A 19830-nucleotide genomic window follows, 5' to 3' on the forward strand; every position below is an offset into this window, starting at 1 on the left:
GGGGCGTCTGTCTTGGTGTCAGCCAGGGGGACCAGGGGACGTCTGTCTTGGTGTCAGCCAGGGGGACCAGGGGGCGTCTGTCTTGGTGTCAGCCAGGGGGACCAGGGGGTGTCTGTCTTGGTGTCAGCCAGGGGGACCAGGGGACGTCTGTCTTGGTGTCAGCCAGGGGGACCAGGGGACGTCTGTCTTGGTGTCAGCCAGGGGGACCAGGGGGCGTCTGTCTTGGTGTCAGCCAGGGGGACCAGGGGGTGTCTGTCTTGGTGTCAGCCAGGGGGACCAGGGGGCGTCTGTCTTGGTGTCAGCCAGGGGGACCAGGGGACGTCTGTCTTGGTGTCAGCCAGGGGGACCAGGGGACGTCTGTCTTGGTGTCAGCCAGGGGGACCAGGGGGCGTCTGTCTTGGTGTCAGCCAGGGGGACCAGGGGGCGTCTGTCTTGGTGTCAGCCAGGGGGACCAGGGGGCGTCTGTCTTGGTGTCAGCCAGGGGGACCAGGGGACGTCTGTCTTGGTGTCAGCCAGGGGGACCAGGGGGCGTCTGTCTTGGTGTCAGCCAGGGGGACCAGGGGGCGTCTGTCTTGGTGTCAGCCAGGGGGACCAGGGGGCGTCTGTCTTGGTGTCAGCCAGGGGGACCAGGGGGCGTCTGTCTTGGTGTCAGCCAGGGGGACCAGGGGGCGTCTGTCTTGGTGTCAGCCAGGGGGACCAGGGGGCGTCTGTCTTGGTGTCAGCCAGGGGGACCAGGGGGCGTCTGTCTTGGTGTCAGCCAGGGGGACCAGGGGGACGTCTGTCTTGGTGTCAGCCAGGGGGACCAGGGGACATGGCTTAGCAGTCTATGAACTCTATTCCCTCAATGCTGTAAAACACATAAACACACAGTTAAAGATATATTAACAACCCTACTGAGAGGTGTTTACATACAGGGTTCCTGTGGTCATGCAAAACCAACCAAAAAGGCATTTTACAGTTGTGTCTTAAAGTTATGGATAACGTTTTTAGAAACGGAAGAAGAATGGAGATCATAACCTTGTTTTCACCTGGTGGTGAAATAATGAATGTCATGCTTGGCTGCTGGACTGGTAGATATACTGTAGTCACTGAAGCAATAATAATCCAAACAACATATTTCCTGATGACTTAAATCTCAAGTGATTGTTGTAGCAGAGTCCAATATAAGACGTTCAAATCAACAACAATAACATGTATCAATTGAACATGAACACAGACACAGAACAAAAGAAGTGATAGAAAGGTCATGCAATTTTACCAGCAAGAAAATATAGGAACCCTGTTCATAACAAGGAAACTATTAAAGAAGGAAGGGTCGTCACGTCAGAATACCAGCGTTCTATGCTCTGTTTGATGCCAGACTTTGGTGTCAGTATTATTGAAGCCTGTATTAAAATTAAAAAAATGTCAACTATCTGAGGAAATATACATCAACCAATATCAAACGTTAGCTAGTTAACAACAGGTCATAAACGAGGAGACGGCTGATCTCATTCTCTTTCCACACTTGGCACCAACGTGCGTTCACGCGCTACACAGTGACGCGATGACCCTTCCTTCTTTTATAGTTTCCTTGGTTCATAAGAATAATAAAAAATCAACCACGAGTAGTGAAGAAGAAGAAGAAGAAGAAGAAGAAGAAGAAGAAGAAGAAGAAGAAGAAGAAGAAGAAGAAGAAGAAGAAGAAGAAGAAGAAGAAGAAGAAGAAGAAGAAGAAGAAGAAGAAGAAGAAGAAGAAGAAGAAGAAGAAGAAGAAGAGAGGGAACGATGGGAAGGAGAGAGAAGAACAGGATGTCGTCAGTGAGAAGCAGTGTTGGGCTTGTTACTAAAAACTCATTGCGAAAGTAATACCATTACTTTACTAATTACACCCTGGGAGCAGTCATTTGTGTCACTACCTGTTATATTTGTCTTCCGTTACACCCGCTAGAATTGGCAATCGCTTCTGTAACCGAGTGGATTTGAACCTGGGACCATAGGATCCACAGGCGGCCGCACTAACCAGGTGAGCTAAAGGTTCAGACCCGTTAGCAGGTGCTGGTTGACTGAGACCGACTTACCTTCAAAGTTTGATACAACGTACGGTAGACTACTGAGCCTGTGAGCCTCTGTGGGAAGGATCACGTCCGGGTAATTATGAGCACACCGCACAGGGCTTTCAAATCAGATCAGATCACGCATCCCTTGGTCGTGTCGTGATTGTTTTTTAAACTTTATTGTAGTTATATGACTTTGTGTGTGTGTACTGTATTCTGTATTTCTTTTAGTATTTCTGTTTTTGTATTGTACAGCACTTTGGTACAACTTCGGTTGATTTTAAATGTGCTATCTAAATAAAGTTGACCTTGACCTTGACCAGACGCGCTGACACAGAACTGTGCTGAGCTGGATCATTGTTTTCAACGATGAGGATGCAGCGGGCACCACCTTGAAATCCAGCAAGGCTCAGAGCACCAGTGTTGTAGTCGAGTCACTAAAATCTCTGAGTCCGAGTCGAGTCTCGAGTGTTCAAGTCCGAGTCCAAGTCAGTCACCAAAGAAGAGCCAGAGTCGAGTCCCCATTACCCTAGTCCGAGTCCAAGTCCAAGTCATCAAGGTTGAGTCTGAGCTGACATTTGTTACTTTGTGACAAAATAGCCAAAAAAATGCCAAATGATTAAGGCCTATTACAAAAAATATATAACTGTATTTATTAGGGATGCTCGATATTGGCTTTTTTACCGATACCAATATATACCGATATTGTCCAACTCTTAATTTCCGATACCGATATCAACTGATACCGATATATGCAGGGTTCCCCCCCAAAAAACGGAATAATTTCAGGTAATTAACATTACATATATCTTGTCATGGAATTAACACAACATTATGCATACGTTTGACAATAAATAAAATCAGAATTTGTTCTTACTTGCTTGCCTGGGTGTAAAGGCCGAATGAGTGTTTTTTGTTATGGATTAATATTATTATTATTATTATAATTATTATTATTATTATTACCAATAGAAGGTTACGATTTATGGGAATGTTACGATTTATAGAAGGTTATGATTTAAGGGAATGTTATGATTATCTGTGTAGCCAGTTTGGTGGACTCTGTTGTACTGTGGGTGGATCCAATGTTCCCCCTAAGGTGCGCCCGTGCGCGCGCGCGCACATGGCCAAATGCTCCCGCGCACATCTGAAATCTGTCGCGCAGAGAAACGTTTGTGTAAAAAAAAAAAAAAAAAAAAAGACGTTTGTTTGGATGCACGTAATTTACATGTTCTGGGTTGGCTAGCTCTTGGATACGATCCAACCTATTGCGTGGCACCACAGAGAGACGTTTTAGTATCGGCATCTGTGATTTGCCTAAACGTTTGGCCCTTCCTGAATCTGCAGCAGCCGACGCGGAAGTGAAAGCGTTTTAGGGAAAATATACACGCGGACGGGCGAGACGCGACGACAGGAATAAGTTGCAAAAGAACAGATCTGACAGCCAGCAAGTGAAAGTGCTCATTGACAATGTACTACTCGGCATACAAATGAACGCATCGATGCTGTCTGTTCAACAGATCCATGATCATATGGCAAAATATGTGAGTATCCCAGAACACTGGCGGAGCAAGAACTATGCCTTTGAGTTTGTGAAGTCAATCAGTGCAATTGTAAAGAATGAGACTATGTGCAATATTCGAAATGCCCCGTTTCATACTTTGATAGTAGATGAGAGCACAGACATCACAGTGCACAAAATGCTAGTTCTGTATATAAAATACAGGGAGGAAAATGATGTCAACTACAAAACTGAGTTTGGTGGCATGATGCATCATTCAGTTAATTAACGTCATGCACTGCTCCAGCTATTGTTGAGGCCATCACGCAGTTTTATTCCAAACATGAATTAGACATGCAGAGAATGGTGATGCTGACCTCTGATGGTGCCTGCCTCAGTAATGCACTTTAGGGAGTGCAATTAACACTCCCAAATAGTAAAAATGTTACTCTGAGCAGTGTTATTTGTCTAATCCCCTTAGTGTTAATTTAACTCTATTTTTGAGTTAAAGAGGGAACTGGCATAGTGTTAAATGTTTAACTATTTTACAAGTGGATTTTTATATTGGAGCTATATAAACCCTGAAAAAGAGTTGAAAGTAACTCTGGGAGTTAATTCAACACTGGTCTGTGTCACTGCTGCAGACAGTCATTCTAGTATGTAGTGGCCAGCATCCTCTTCTATGCTGGGGGGGCTACATCAACTCAAGGGACACCAACAAACTGAATAAGCTGAGCTCTGTGGTGGGAGTCGAGCTGGTCAGACTAGAGGTGATGGCAGAGAGGGGGATGAGAAGGAAGCTGGCTGCTATCCTGGAGAATCCCTCCCACCCCCTCTACGAGCTAGTCAAGAGGATAACCAGTAGGATAACATTGATGTGTGCAGTCACTGCAGTGAGTTTGGTGACACTACACTCTATAAGAGTGAAGATTAATGTTTTTTCCTATACAAAATCCCCAGATTTTGGAAAGAGGAGTAAACAAGTGACTCTTTTCTGATGTGCAGTGTTCTGATGTGCAGTGTGCACACAGACTAACAGAAAGGACTAAGTAAGAGCTAAGACCAGACCAGAGGAGAAGAGCTGCCTTTGGATTATTTTATTTATTATTTTTTGAGGAACAGAGGAGTAAACAAGTGACTCTTTTCTGATGTGCAGTGTTCTGATGTGCAGGTGTTCTGATGTGCAGGTGTTCTGATGTGCAGTGTTCTGATGTGCAGTGTTCTGATGTGCAGTGTTCTGATGTGCAGGTGTTTTGATGTGCAGGTGTTCTGATGTGCAGGTGTTCTGATGTGCAGGTGTTCTGATGTGCAGTGTTCTGATGTGCAGGTGTTCTGATGTGCAGTGTTCTCATGTGCAGTGTTCTGATGTGCAGTGTTCTGATGTGCAGGTGTTCTGATGTGCAGGTGTTCTGATGTGCAGGTGTTCTGATGTGCAGGTGTTCTGATGTGCAGTGTTCTCATGTGCAGTGTTCTGATGTGCAGTGTTCTGATGTGCAGGTGTTCTGATGTGCAGGTGTTCTGATGTGCAGGTGTTCTGATGTGCAGGTGTTCTGATGTCCAGTGTTCTGATGTGCAGTGTTCTGATGTGCAGTGTTCTCATGTGCAGTGTTCTGATGTGCAGGTGTTCTGATGTGCAGTGTTCTGATGTGCAGTGTGCACACAGACTAACAGAAAGGACTAAGTAAGAGCTAAGACCAGACCAGAGGAGTCTGGAAACAAGTGACTTTCTTTTAATGATGTGTATCTGAATAACAGAAAGGAGGAATGAAGCAGAGGGGAAGGTGAGAGGTTTAGAGGGAGAGAGGGAGGGAGAGAGAGAAGAGGGAGGGAGGACGTTGCTCTGTATCGTCAATGGTCAAATACATATTTAGTGTATTTCTGTGTATCAGCTAAATGTGTAGATTTTTATGTTGGATATTAAGGTAAATTATTTTTTACAAACCGCCGCTTATCAACCAACCGGTTAATCGGAAGGTGGCGTATGTTGCTCAGTAGTTGCTGATGTCTGCTCAGGAGGTTTGAGTGTTTGCTCAGACCGAAAAAAAATTAGAGGGAACATTGGGTGGATCACCTGCACCTGTGGGTGGATCAGCCCACGGCGCGGCGGAGATCATTAAATAGGTGATAGGAATCAGCTGTTGGGCTGTAGCACGGGGAACGCATAATATTTTCTGACCGCTTCGGGACGTTTCCGGATGCTTATAGAACGCTTCGGGAACGCTTTAGAATAGTTTTATCTTAGGAAACACTTTGAGCAATTAGAACCACGGTTATAGGATGCTTTAGGATCGCTTTGATCACCTCTCCCATGTAACCTACATTTTCTAAATAAATCGGATCACCACGTCGGTATCTGATAACGGAACTCAATGTGTGGAGACTATTCTTTGGATGGAGCGCGTATGGAATCACTCCCCGTCTACCAGGAAGCGGACACAGGCAGGTGCCGCTACACTGGGTAAATAAAAGTTAAATAAATGTAAAAAAAATTAATAATTTATTTTTATTTTTATTTATTTTTATTTTTAAACCGATACTGATAATTTCCGATATCACATTTTAATGCCAATATCGGCCGATAATATCGGACATCCCTAGTATTTATCAATTAACAAGCCCGAGTCCTCGTCTGCAACCTCCTGAGTCCGAATGCAGTCAAGTCCAAGTCCGAGTCACGAGTAAAAAATCAGGGTCCTGGACTCGAGCACTACAACACTGCAGTCTGCAGAGCACAGCGTCTCTGGTTTGAAAGCACAGCAACTGGAAACATTTGGTTTGGTAACTAGCACTAGGCTTGATCACGCTCTTTTTAAACAACTAGTCGCTGTCTGAGGCTAGCAGGGTTTCCGAGAGATTTTAAATTGTATTTTTCGAAGTGGAGAGTACAGGAAGTAGGGACTCCTCTTGCGCTCCAAACAGGTGAAATGGCACTGATAATTCACTAGCGCTAGCAATTCATTACACTACTAGTAATTCATTACACTACTAGTAATCCATTACACTACTAGTAATCCATTACACTACTAGTAATCCATTACACTACTAGTAATCCATTACACTACTCGTTACTGGGAAAAGTCATATTAATACTGGAACACATTACAGCCCAACACTGTTGAGCAGTGAGCAGAACAGACACAGATACAGACACAGTGCATTAGTGGAGGGAGGGAGAGGGAGAGGCCTTGCCTTCTAGGAAGCACCTTAACGACCTTCCTTTTGATTGGAGCTGAGGGATTTCCACACCGTGGTTTTAGACATTTCGTCAGAGATGTTAATATCAGAAGGGTCACACCTGAGAAGGGGGGGGGGGGGTTAAGGTGAGGAGGGTCAGAGAAGGAGGTGAGGGGGGGAGGAGGGTCTCTGGTGTTAGTATTCATCAAAGGGTGCACTTTAGAACCCATCAACGACACTCTAAAAGACTACACTCGCATACATAAGATAGACTTGCATGCAGACAGACAGACAGACAGACAGACAGACAGACAGACAGACAGAGAGACAGACAGACAGACAGACAGACAGACAGACAGACAGACAGACAGACAGACAGACAGACAGACGCTCAGGTTACACCAGGTTACACAATAACAATCCTCAACCAGTAGGGGGCATTCAGGTTACACAATAACAATACTCAACCAGTAGGGGGCACTCAGGTTACACGATAACAATACTCAACCAGTAGGGGGCGCTCAGGTTACACAATAACAATCCTCAACCAGTAGGGGGCACTCAGGTTACACAATAACAATACTCAACCAGTAGGGGGCACTCAGGTTACACGATAACAATACTCAACCAGTAGGGGGCGCTCAGGTTACACAATAACAATCCTCAACCAGTAGGGGGCACTCAGGTTACACGATAACAATACTCAACCAGTAGGGGGCACTCAGGTTACACGATAACAATACTCAACCAGTAGGGGGCGCTCAGGTTACACAATAACAATCCTCAACCAGTAGGGGGCACTCAGGTTACACAATAACAATACTCAACCAGTAGGGGGCACTCAGGTTACACGATAACAATACTCAACCAGTAGGGGGCGCTCAGGTTACACAATAACAATCCTCAACCAGTAGGGGGCACTCAGGTTACACGATAACAATACTCAACCAGTAGGGGGCACTCAGGTTACACGATAACAATACTCAACCAGTAGGGGGCGCTCAGGTTACACAATAACAATCCTCAACCAGTAGGGGGCACTCAGGTTACACAATAACAATTATATCACAATATGGATTATCTTTTCCCCCCCAATCTGCCGGATCTGGGTTGTCCACACTGAACCTGGCAAGACGGTATAAGTGTGTGCGGTGTAACAGGAGACCACACCCCTGTGATGACCTCATCAGAGCAGGAGACCACGCCCCTGTGAGGACCTCATCACAACAGGAGACCACGCCCCCGTGAGGACGTCACCACAACAGGAGACCACGCCCCCGTGAGGACCTCATCACAACAGGAGACCACGCCCCTGTGAGGACGTCACCACAACAGGAGACCACGCCCCTGTGAGGACGTCATCACAACAGGAGACCACGCCCCTGTGAGGACCTCACCACAACAGGAGACCACGCCCCTCATCACAACAGGAGACCACGCCCCTGTGAGGACCTCATCACAACAGGAGACCACGCCCCCGTGAGGACCTCACCACAACAGGAGACCACGCCCCTGTGAGGACCTCATCACAACAGGAGACCACGCCCCTGTGAGGACCTCATCACAACAGGAGACCACGCCCCCGTGAGGACCTCATCACAACAGGAGACCACGCCCCCGTGAGGACCTCATCACAACAGGAGACCACGCCCCTCATCACAACAGGAGACCACGCCCCCGTGAGGACCTCATCACAACAGGAGACCACGCCCCCGTGAGGACCTCATCACAACAGGAGACCACGCCCCTGTGAGGACCTCACCACAACAGGAGACCACGCCCCTGTGAGGACATCATCACAACAGGAGACCACGCCCCTGTGAGGACCTCATCACAACAGGAGACCACGCCCCCGTGAGGACCTCATCACAACAGGAGACCACGCCCCCGTGAGGACCTCATCACAACAGGAGACCACGCCCCTCATCACAACAGGAGACCACGCCCCCGTGAGGACCTCATCACAACAGGAGACCACGCCCCCGTGAGGACCTCATCACAACAGGAGACCACGCCCCCGTGAGGATCTCATCACAACAGGAGACCACGCCCCCGTGAGGACCTCATCACAACAGGAGACCACGCCCCCGTGAGGACCTCACCACAACAGAAGACCACGCCCCTGTGAGGACCTCATCACAACAGGAGACCACGCCCCTCATCACAACAGGAGACCACGCCCCCGTGAGGACCTCATCACAGCAGCTGTGTTCTTACTTGGGGTCGTGTGCTTTGGACTGAGTCGGCTTGCTGCTCTGCATAGGGATCTGGACAGAGGTGTCTTCCTCTATCACCGTACTGAGCATCCCCTGGGACTCCTGTTGGACGGACGGACACACACACACACACACACATTCATCAGCACGTGCCTGAGTGAGCTGGGACATTCAATATACTATATGATGTTCAACCTTTTCTCTCTGTGTCTAACACACTAACTACCTGAACATTGTTTGTCTGAATACACCTGCATATAACCCCTCTATATACTTCTATACACCTGCATATAACACCTCTATATATCTCTATATACACCTGCATATAACCGCTCTATATACTTCTATACACCTGCATATAACACCTCTATATATCTCTATATACACCTGCATATAACCGCTCTATATACGTCTATATATACCTGCATATAACCCCTCTATACACTTCTATATATACCTGCATATAGCCCCTCTATATACTTCTATATACACCTGCATATAACCCCTCTATATACACCTGCATATAACACCTCTATATACACCTGCATATAACACCTCTATATACTTCTATGCATACCTGCATATAACCCATAGCTCTGTATGATAGCATGTACAATAATGCTGTATATACCGTATATATATATATATATATATATATATATATATATATATATATATATATATATATTTATTCTCACTGTATATCTATCCACACCTGTCTGTACTTACCTGCACATATCTGTATATATCTATATCATATCTATATCTATATCACTATATCTATATCTGTACATATCCTACTCTTACTGGTTACGCTGCTGGCCAATATGACTACTATCAACTCTGTACATCTGATTAGCACTACTACACTCAGTAATACTAATGTGTATATTTTATACCCAGTTTAATCACCTGTACATTGTATATTGCTGTTGCAGTTTACTGTTAGATTTGCACTCTGGTTGGACCCAAACCTATTTTCGTTGTACTGTACTTGTGCTGTATGATGACAATACATTTGAATCTAATCTAATCTAATCTAATTCAAAGGTGGCCATTGAGAATTATTCTGAATTGTGGGAGATTTGTGGGAGGAGTGACATTAAAAGGGGATCGCCACCCAAATTAAGAATTAAAATGTTATTTCTATGGCCCGGGAGTTCAAGTTCAATCAATATTTGTGAACATGAGCTACTCGCTCATAAAGCCAAAAACCAGATAAGTAAAACTTAAAGTGTCATCGGGTATAAAGTCTGGAGCTGTTTGTTTGAGTTTTTAGCTTTAGTCTATAGCAGTAATGCTCAGTTCTGTAACAGGAAATTTACCCATATACAAAAACATCCCCCTGGGCATCACCTATGAATGAATGATTTTATTTCTGGCTTCTTTTACAAAGCAATGTACAGTAGTAGGACATTTATTAAAAAAGAAAATAGAAAATTACCGAAAAGGTGTAGGCTGAAGCCGTGGCTTATAATTGCCTACCCTTTTTACATTACAAGTATTAACAAAAAAACAAACAAAAAACATAATTCAGTACATAATTTTGCAAAAACAAAAGGTTACAAGAGATTATTATTATATTTTTTTACGATTTTAATACAGTTATGTTATAATAAAATATAATTAGGATAATAATAAAGTTTTATATTTATGTATCACCATATATTTGAATATTTGAATAATTTCTTAAATTTCTATTTATAACAGGGGAATGTTCTGTGTATATGGGTAAATTTTTTTGTTACAGAACTGAGAGTTACAACTATAGACTAAAGCTAAAAACTCAAACAAACGTAGACAATGAATTGCAGGAAGAGCAGCTCCAGACTTCATACTTGATGACATCACAGAGTCTCAGCGCTCTGGTCTTTGGATCAGCGAGAGATGTTTGGACCGTCTTAGACCACAGGAATAACATGTATGAATTCTAAAATTGGGCGCAGCTCCTCTTTAACTCTTTGGTGGCCATACCCGAGTATAGTCGGGTTATCTCGCCAACCGTTGAGCGCCAAAACACGAGTATACTCAGGTTATGATCCTTTGATCTTTTCCTTTGATCCCGTTCTATACGGTCAGCCGGAGCCCTCTAGGGGCTAAATCCACAAAGAATGGATTGCACGGAGCAAGTTGCACCCTTACTTAAAATTCATTATGAATTGAAAATGGGGGACCCTGATGTAAACAAGACGAAAGTCTTTCTCTAGTCTGCATCCCCTTAACAATTGTGTATTGAGCCGTACTGTATTGTACCCATTCTGCAATCTGTTAATACAATTTTCATTCAATCAATCACCGTGCAGATTGATTGATTGAATGAAAATTGTATTAACAGATTGCAGAATGGGTACAATACAGTACGGCTCAATACACACAATTGTTAACACTTTGAGCGCCACTTATTAGCGATCTGAAATCATATTGCATCACGCGAGCCTACCGTTGGAGATCCAGGGGCCGCCGGCGATCAGATGTGGAAAAAGCGCCCCCTATCGTCTCCCAGATGGTAAATCACCCTTTTGGAATGGACTCAATGAAAATGGATGGGGGAAAAAAAATATTCCAGTCCACATTTTCCAGTCCACTGATGCAGCAGGAGTTACCAGAGTTCATTCTGGAGCCTCTGAGCCGCGGCGAGCATGGGTTATACTGTACACACGTTGGATCAATATACTTATCGATTTTTTCGAATGGTTATCAGGAATTGGAATATACCATTTGGATACCATCTGATGTCAGGTAAGGAATCTATGTTATCAGTGTTAGGATAATCAGATTCGTTTTCATGGAGATATAAGCTTTTCCACTATATGTGATATGGCTGTTTTGACTGTAAAAGCCATGAGGAAATAATAGCAGCGATTATCAGCGCACGGCACGAGCGTGCGTGCGCACACATATACTATCGACCATCTAGCGTTTATTTGAAAACGATTCATAAATAGACCGACAAATGATAACGTTCTGGAATATTCCAGTAAAAGGCGTTTATCAGGGAATGTGTTGTTTTTTCTTCGAAACCGAGTGGTTTTCAAAATGCTATAAAAAGGAAATGAAGCGATAAAAACACTATCTGCTTTGCCAATGTTGACTGGAAAATGATTCTTTGATAAGCGATGGGCAGATTAGACACATAGCATAATTTAAAACATAGATTAGGCGATATTAACGTTACATGGGCCGTGGACCGTGGCATCAACGGGGTAAAAAGGAAAACACGGCCTGGCACTGAAAGTGTTAAGGGGATGCAGACTAGAGAAAGACTTTCGTCTTGTTTACATCAGGGTCACCCATTTTCAATTCATAATGAATTTTAAGTAAGGGTGCAACTTGCTCCGTGCAATCCATTCTTTGTGGATGTAGCCCTAGGTGTCCCTGGCTCATCTGCCTACGTTGGAATTGCAATGACGATCGAATCTCACCAGGTGGCAGTACTCTGAACTCTGATAGTCTAGTTCAGACAGTGTCTGTCCTGATCCCTTTCTGTCCTGACTCACTCTGAGGGGGAGGAGCTCTTGCAGAGCAATCGCTAGATCTTCTCGCCTCAAAACCTAGTTTCCCGTATACACAAATAATTACATATAAACGAGTAATCGCGATCGCCGATGGGATCATTGGAATTATTCTTTTTGGAGTACCTTCTGGCTAAGGTAAGGTATATTCTATGTCTATTTTACCGAACCTGAAACATGTTTCTGTAACGATCACATTGTCGTATTTTACCTGACCTAAACCAAGCTTTTTGTAACGATCGCATTTTCGGGGTAAGACTACCCCACCGATCTATGGAAAAATACTATTTTTAAGATTATTTTGGAAATGGGCGATGTTTAGTGTGTAATAAACTACAAACTACAGTGTGTAGAAATGAACTGATTAGTCAGTAATGGACTATGAACAATGCCTGTCAAATGAGCCATACTATTGTCTCCCTAGCTATAATACAGAACACACGATGGGTCTGCAAACATCGCTAAAATGGTCAATAACGCCGGCGCCAGGCGTTATTGAAATGGGGAAAGCCAGTGGCGCTTAAAGAGTTAAGGGAGAGCAGTAGGAGAAGAGATCAAACCAGGGGGAAGTCGGGAACGATGGCAGGCAGGGTCTTGAAGCGGTTAAGCGGGATTACGGCAGAAATTATTTATTTTTCCTTGCATACCGCTGAGGTCTTTTCGGGCCTCCCAGGGGGTATGAGTATCCCGCACTGGGGCAAGCAGGCGGCGACTACCTCCTCTATCTTTTTGGTGGCGTCATCCATCTTCTTCTTCTTCCACTCGGGCATTAAGTCGTCCAGGTAACTCAGCTCCCGCTTAGTGAAGCCCAGGTCCAGCAACTTGCGGATGAACACCAAGGCCAGCACCTGCAGGCGCACAGAGACAACACGCTTGTCACGCCAGAGGCTTTGTGTGCGTGTGTGAGTGTGTGTGTGTGTGTGTGTGTATGTGTGTGTATGTATGAGTAAACGTGTTTTAAGGCTACTGAAGGACTGAGTACATTATTGAGTAAAAGTGTTTTAACTGGTTAAGGCTACTGAAGGACTCAGTACATTATTGAGTAAAAGTGTTTTAACTGGTTAAGGCTACTGAAGGACTCAGTACATTATTGAGTAAAGTGTTTTAACTGGTTAATGTTACTGAAGGACTGAGTACATTATTGAGTAAAAGTGTTTTAACTGGTTAATGTTACTGAAGGACTCAGTACATTATTGAGTAAAAGTGTTTTAACTGGTTAAGGCTACTGAAGGACTCAGTACATTATTGAGTAAAGTGTTTTAACTGGTTAAGGCTACTGAAGAACTGAGTACATTATTGAGTAAAAGTGTTTTAACTGGTTAATGTTACTGAAGGACTCAGTACATTATTGAGTAAAAGTGTTTTAACTGGTTAAGGCTACTGAAGGACTGAGTACATTATTGAGTAAAAGTGTTTTAACTGGTTAATGTTACTGAAGGACTGAGTACATTATTGAGTAAAAGTGTTTTAACTGGTTAAGGCTACTGAAGGACTGAGTACATTATTAAATGTTACTCGTCCTTTCAGACAAGTTATGTTTTTGTAGGTTTTTATTGATTTTTGCTACCGGGCAGCCCGGTAGAGAGAGAGAGAGAGAGAGAGAGAGAGGAGGAAATGGGAGATAGACCAGGGAAGACATTCGGCAAAGGAGTCGAACCCGGGTTGGCCGTGTTGCACCGTAGTGCTGTAAGCAGTGCGCCACTTGGGCGCCCCGGACTGAGTACATTATTGAGTAAAAGTGTTTTAACTGGTTAAGGCTACTGAAGAACTGAGTACATTATTGAGTAAAAGTGTTTTAACTGGTTAAGGCTACTGAAGAACTGAGTACATTATTGAGTAAAAGTGTTTTAACTGGTTAAGGCTACTGAAGAACTGAGTACATTATTGAGTAAAAGTGTTTTAACTGGTTAAGGCTACTGAAGAACTGAGTACATTATTGAGTAAAAGTGTTTTAACTGGTTAAGGCTACTGAAGGACTGAGTACATTATTGCAAATAAAGAAGGGTCGTCACGTCAGAATACCAGCGTCTGCTTGGTGCCAGACTTTGGTGCCAGTTCTATTGAAGCCTGCATCTGAGGAAATATACATCAACCAATATATCAAATGTTAGCTAGTTAACAAAGCAACAAATTGCCAACGATCCTGACATTTGAGGTAATAACCTGCTTAAATGAACGAGGAGACGGCTGATCCCATTCAACTCAATGTCGGGCAAACTGAAGGTTTCCACACATGGCGCCACCAGCGTGCGATCACACGCTACACAGTGATGAGATGACACTTCCTTCTTTTATAGTTTTATAGCGCCTCGCTGCTTTTGCATGCTGTCAAGAAGCCTGGCCTGTACAAAGCCTAACTTCCCCGTGTGAAGCTGGCAGCTGGCCGGCAGCAGGGAAGCAACACGGAACACATGCTTCATCCGTGTGACTGTGTGTGTGACAGCGGGTGAGCGGATGAAGCAGGTGGAAATAACCCTACCGCTGCTAACTGATGAGAAAACATCCCATTAAAGGCTACAAAAAAATATATATATTATTTAAATCTCAGGATCCTAATTATGTTGCGTGGTCCTCAGGACGTTTCAAATGACATCTTCTTCAATGTCACAACAGCAAAACCCACTGTGCACAAGTGCACTAATCCCAAGACACCTGGTAACAACAGTCAGCGCTCACGTTACACAGTGAGGGCTGATCAAACGCTCTCTCAGTCCTCGCTCCACAACGGTGGAACAACCTTCCCACCACAGTCAGCACAGCTGAAACCAGACCCATTTCCCACTGTTACTGTAACTAAAAACACACTTCTTCAATCAATATCTGAAATAATAATAAAAAAATTAAAAATTAAAAACTTCGTACTGTCTTTTACTATCATGCACTTTGCTACTAAATAATCATCCTTGCCTATATTACTACCTACTATGCTAATATGTCTTTACTACTTTGCACTCAAGACTGTAGCACCCAAGTTCAACACTGATGAACATTGTTACTCAGCTGAAAGAGTTGTACCCTTCCTGCTGACCTGTTGTGGATAAAAGCGTCAGCTAAATGACAACATGCAAATGTAAATGAACACCCTGCAGTGCGGTCCGTTCAGCGGTGCGGTGGACTGAAACGTGACGCTTCGACAGGACGTTTCTTTGGGTTACCCAGTCAGTATGGTGAAGATGCCAGGATGATATTGGAGAACTGAACATTCTAATGACTAATGACAACGTCACCATTGTAGATACTCATGTTGTCTGAAACGGTCCGCAGGCCACTACACTGCTCATGTCGACGCTTTGAAACGCTCTGCAGGCCACTACACTTTTCAAACTTGATCAACATCCTAACTGGGCCCAGGTTTAGTTACTGCTGCAGTGTTTGCTAATATCGGCAGCTCCCGCTATAGATGTTGACAACAGAAATAAAACATGAACCGGTGTTCTAGAACGGACTCCACTCGATTCCCTGTCAAGTCGTTGATATTAGCAAACACTGCCACAGAAAACCAATTACAGTCCAACCATTGAAACCGTCTTTTAGAGTTTTTAGAATTGAGAATTGTGGGGGGGGGGGGCAACGACGACACGATATTGTCTGTAGTGTGGTAGTGAAAGGGTTAACTCTTTGTAGTGTGGTAGAGAAAGGGTTAACCCTTTGTAGTGTGGTAGTGAAATGGTTAACATGTAGTGTGGTAGTGACAGGGTTAACCCTTTGCTGTGTGGTAGTGAAAGGGTTAACCTTCTGTAGTGTGGTAGTGACAGGGTTAACTCTTTGTAGTGTGGTAGTGAAATGGTTAACCCTTTGTAGTGTGGTAGTGAAAGGGTTAACATGTAGTGTGGTAGTGACAGGGTTAACCCTTTGCAGTGTGGCAGTGAAAGGGTTAACATTATGTAGTGTGGTAGTGAAAGGGTTAACATTCTGTAGTGTGGTAGTGAAAGGGTTAACCCTTTGTAGTGTGGTAGTGAAAGGGTTAACCTGTAGTGTGGTAGTGAAAGGTTAGCCTTCTGTAGTGTGGTAGTGAAAGGGTTAACCTTCTGTAGTGTGGTAGTGAAAGGGTTAACCTTCTGTAGTGTGGTAGTGAGAGGGTTAACATGTAGTGTGGTAGTGAGAGGGTTAACATGTAGTGTGGCAGTGAAAGGGTTAAAGACGTCAGCTGACCATCATGGGGAACACGATGGCAGCAGGGGAGTGCTTTATGACCCAGAGCAGCACCAGGCAGGTGAGCTGGGTGATGGTGAACAGGTGCACCTTCCTCAGGGGGACGTGCCGCAGGTAGATGAAGTCCGGCTGGTGCTTGGCGGGCATGAAGAACAGCTTCACACGGTCAAAGAACTGAGAGAGGGGAGGAGGGAGGGAGGGAGAGAGAGAGAGAGAGAGAGAGAGAGAGAGAGAGAGAGAGAGAGAGAGAGAGAGAGAGAGAGAGAGAGAGAGAGAGAGCATGGTGACTGATCAACAACTAAAAAGAACCTTGACAAAATACAAATGAGTGAGCACAGCCTTGCTATTGAAAAGGGGAGGCACAGGAAAACCTGGCTTCCTGCAGAGCAAAGGCTGTGCTGTCATTTCATCCTCAATGAGCCTGAAACTGAGATACACTTCCTCACCAAATGTGAAAAATATAAATATATTAGAGAAACGCATTGAAAAAAAATTGAATTAATAACAAAAGGTTTTCTTACACTACCAGATACAGAAAAACTACCAGTCTTTCTAGGGGAGGACTCAACAAGCTGTGAGCTAGCAGCAGTCTATGTTGCTGCCTGCCATAGCCTGGGGGACAGTGAGTGACAGTCACCTGACACGTTTATGCTGTAATATTTGATGTTTTATGTTTTGATGATATTTTATGATGATATTTTTTATGTACTTTGACATTGATATCTGTTTTGTAATTCATGTTTATGTTAATATTAATCATTTGCTTCGGCAACATGTACAAGTTACGTTATGCCAATAAAGCCATTTGAATTGAATTGAGAGACATGCACACACACCCACCCACACACATAGAGAGTAAGAGAGACACACAGAGAGACAGAGTGAAGACAGAAAGTGAGAGAGACATAGACAAAGAGAGAGAGAGACAGAGAGAGAGAGAGAGAGAGACAGAGAGAGAGAGAGAGAGAGAGAGAGAGAGAGAGAGAGAGAGAGAGAGAGAGAGAGAGAGAGAGAGAGAGAGAGAGAGAGAGAGAGAGAGTGTCAAATGAAGGAGAGCAGAGCAGTGAGAGAGACAGAGGATGACAAGGACAAAACAGGAAGAGGTCATAAAAACCTTGACTGGATGATTATTTTATTAACTGTAGGAGCATGTTGAATTAAAATGGAATCGAATTAGAGAGCAGCGGGGACAGGGACGATTATCAAGAGAGACCCCAGCCACCTGAACCACAAACTGTCTGAGCTCATGCCGTCTGCAGAGGCTACCGCACTACCGCAGTCTCAGGTCCACATCCAAGAGAACACTGAACAACGACTTCCACCTAGCAAACAGACTACTGACTCTGAATGATCACATGAGCGTACACAGAAAAGCACCTTAGGTGACTTAAGTGACACAAGCACACACTGCTATTTACCCTTTACCTTGTAAAAAAAAAAAAAACATATACCTTGTATTATATACATAGTTTGTATAGATAGAATATACGTTGTGCACAAGCATCTCGTGTTTTTCTGAATGTATGTACATAAAAAAAAAAGCTGTGACAATAAAATGATCTGAATCTGAATGTGAATCTAGATAGAGGGCGAAGGCAGAGAGACAGCAGGGACCTAGCCTGTTTCATTTGCTCCCAGCTGAGGCTTCACTGGGGCGTCAGAGCTGAAAACAGGCCAGTGTGGTGACTCACTTATCTCGCACAATGGTACAGACATTCACTGGACTATAGGGGCGGAGTGAGGGATTGATTGATTGATTGAAAACGTTATTAACAGATTGCAGAATGGGTACAATACAGCAGTGGTTCCCAAAGTCGGGGTCGCGACCCAAAGGTGGGCCGCGAGCAGCCACGGGAGGGCCGCGAGATGATAAAAAAAATAAAAAATAAAAAATCAATTTTATTTTTATTTTTTTTTATTTTATTTTTTTCATGCCACTGAACTTAGAAGCAGGCCAGGACAGTGTTTCTAGTTGTATTCTAAAATTCTATTCTATTGTATTCTAAAATGTGACTATATGGTTTTATATTAACTTAATAAATAAACAAAAACGAAAAATCTACTTATTTCAACGAACATTTCAAACTAAATAACAGATTATGCACATAAAACGCTGAAAACAACCAAAGCAACAATAGTATTTTAATGAGGCTATTATTATTATTATCATTATTATTTTGCAACAAGTTAGCCCTCTCATAAATAGCACATATAAATAAATAACTAACTTGAACTAACTTAATAGGATTGAAGTGATATTTGGCTTAATAAATCAGTCGCCTGGCAAAAAAAAAGAAAAAAAAATGCCTGACAATGTGCATTGGGCCGCGGCTCTCTGACGCCTTATTTTCTGGGTCCCGGCCTGAAAAGTTTGGGAACCCCTGCAATACAGTACGGCTCAATACAAACAATTGTTAAGGGGATGCAGACCAGAAAAATACTTTCGTCTTGTTTACATCAGGTTCCCCCATTTTCAATTCATCAAGACATTTATGACATACATGACATACAGATATACAGTACTGTTTCATCAAGACATTTATGACATACAAGACATATTCACAATATACACTACTGTTTAAGAGAAAGAGATCCTAAAAAATATATATACATTCGCAGGGGAAGAAAAGGGCTCCTTTAAGACTCGGGATTCTGGGAAATGGGGAGTGTGTTTTATTGTTTACATATGTCAACTGTCAGCTGTCAGCTGTCACTACTACTTCTAAGGTCGAACGTCTCTGCACTCTATGTAGTATGTATGTAAATGTATGTTGGGAAGTAAAGGGAAGAACTGCCACGTCTGCTGTCTCATCCTTCTTGCACTCCCACACCAGGAACAATATCAAATACCTCTACACTCCTATCATCATGTACAATATCAAATACCTCTACACTCTTATCATCATGTACAATATCAAATACCTCTACACTCTGTATCATCATGTACAATATCAAATACCTCTACACTCCTATCATCATGTACAATATCAAATACCTCTACACTCCTATCATCATGTACAATATCAAATACCTCTACACTCCTATCAGCATGTACAATATCAAATACCTCTGCACTCCTAGTACTGGCACGAACAGGGGTCTCTGTGTTCAGTAATATCTACCATATGAGAAGCACATTGTACCTGTATGCCTTTCAGTGAGGAGGCTCCCATGTAGAGGAAGACGCCGTACAACACTGGCATAGGAATGAACTGGAAGACAGAAAATGGTGATCGATG

At 43.6% G+C, this 19830-nt stretch overlaps 1 protein-coding gene across 1 annotated transcript in view; it reads right to left on the reverse strand.

Moving 5' to 3' along the window:
- Positions 1–6741: 6741 nt before the first annotated feature.
- The window catches only part of slc4a8 (solute carrier family 4 member 8), a gene marked incomplete at both ends in the record, with an annotated part of 112502 nt that continues 99413 nt past the window's right edge, over positions 6742–19830 (reverse strand). Inside the window, 5 exons of the mRNA XM_084315607.1 lie at positions 6742–6832; positions 8929–9029; positions 13156–13287; positions 16592–16765; positions 19735–19803. Coding sequence (XP_084171733.1) covers positions 6742–6832; positions 8929–9029; positions 13156–13287; positions 16592–16765; positions 19735–19803 — 567 coding nt within the window. The remainder of the gene's footprint in view (positions 6833–8928; positions 9030–13155; positions 13288–16591; positions 16766–19734; positions 19804–19830) is intronic.

This window comes from Notolepis coatsorum, assembly GCF_963971535.1.
Source record: "Notolepis coatsorum genome assembly, chromosome: 6".
Lineage (NCBI taxonomy): Eukaryota > Metazoa > Chordata > Actinopteri > Aulopiformes > Paralepididae > Notolepis > Notolepis coatsorum.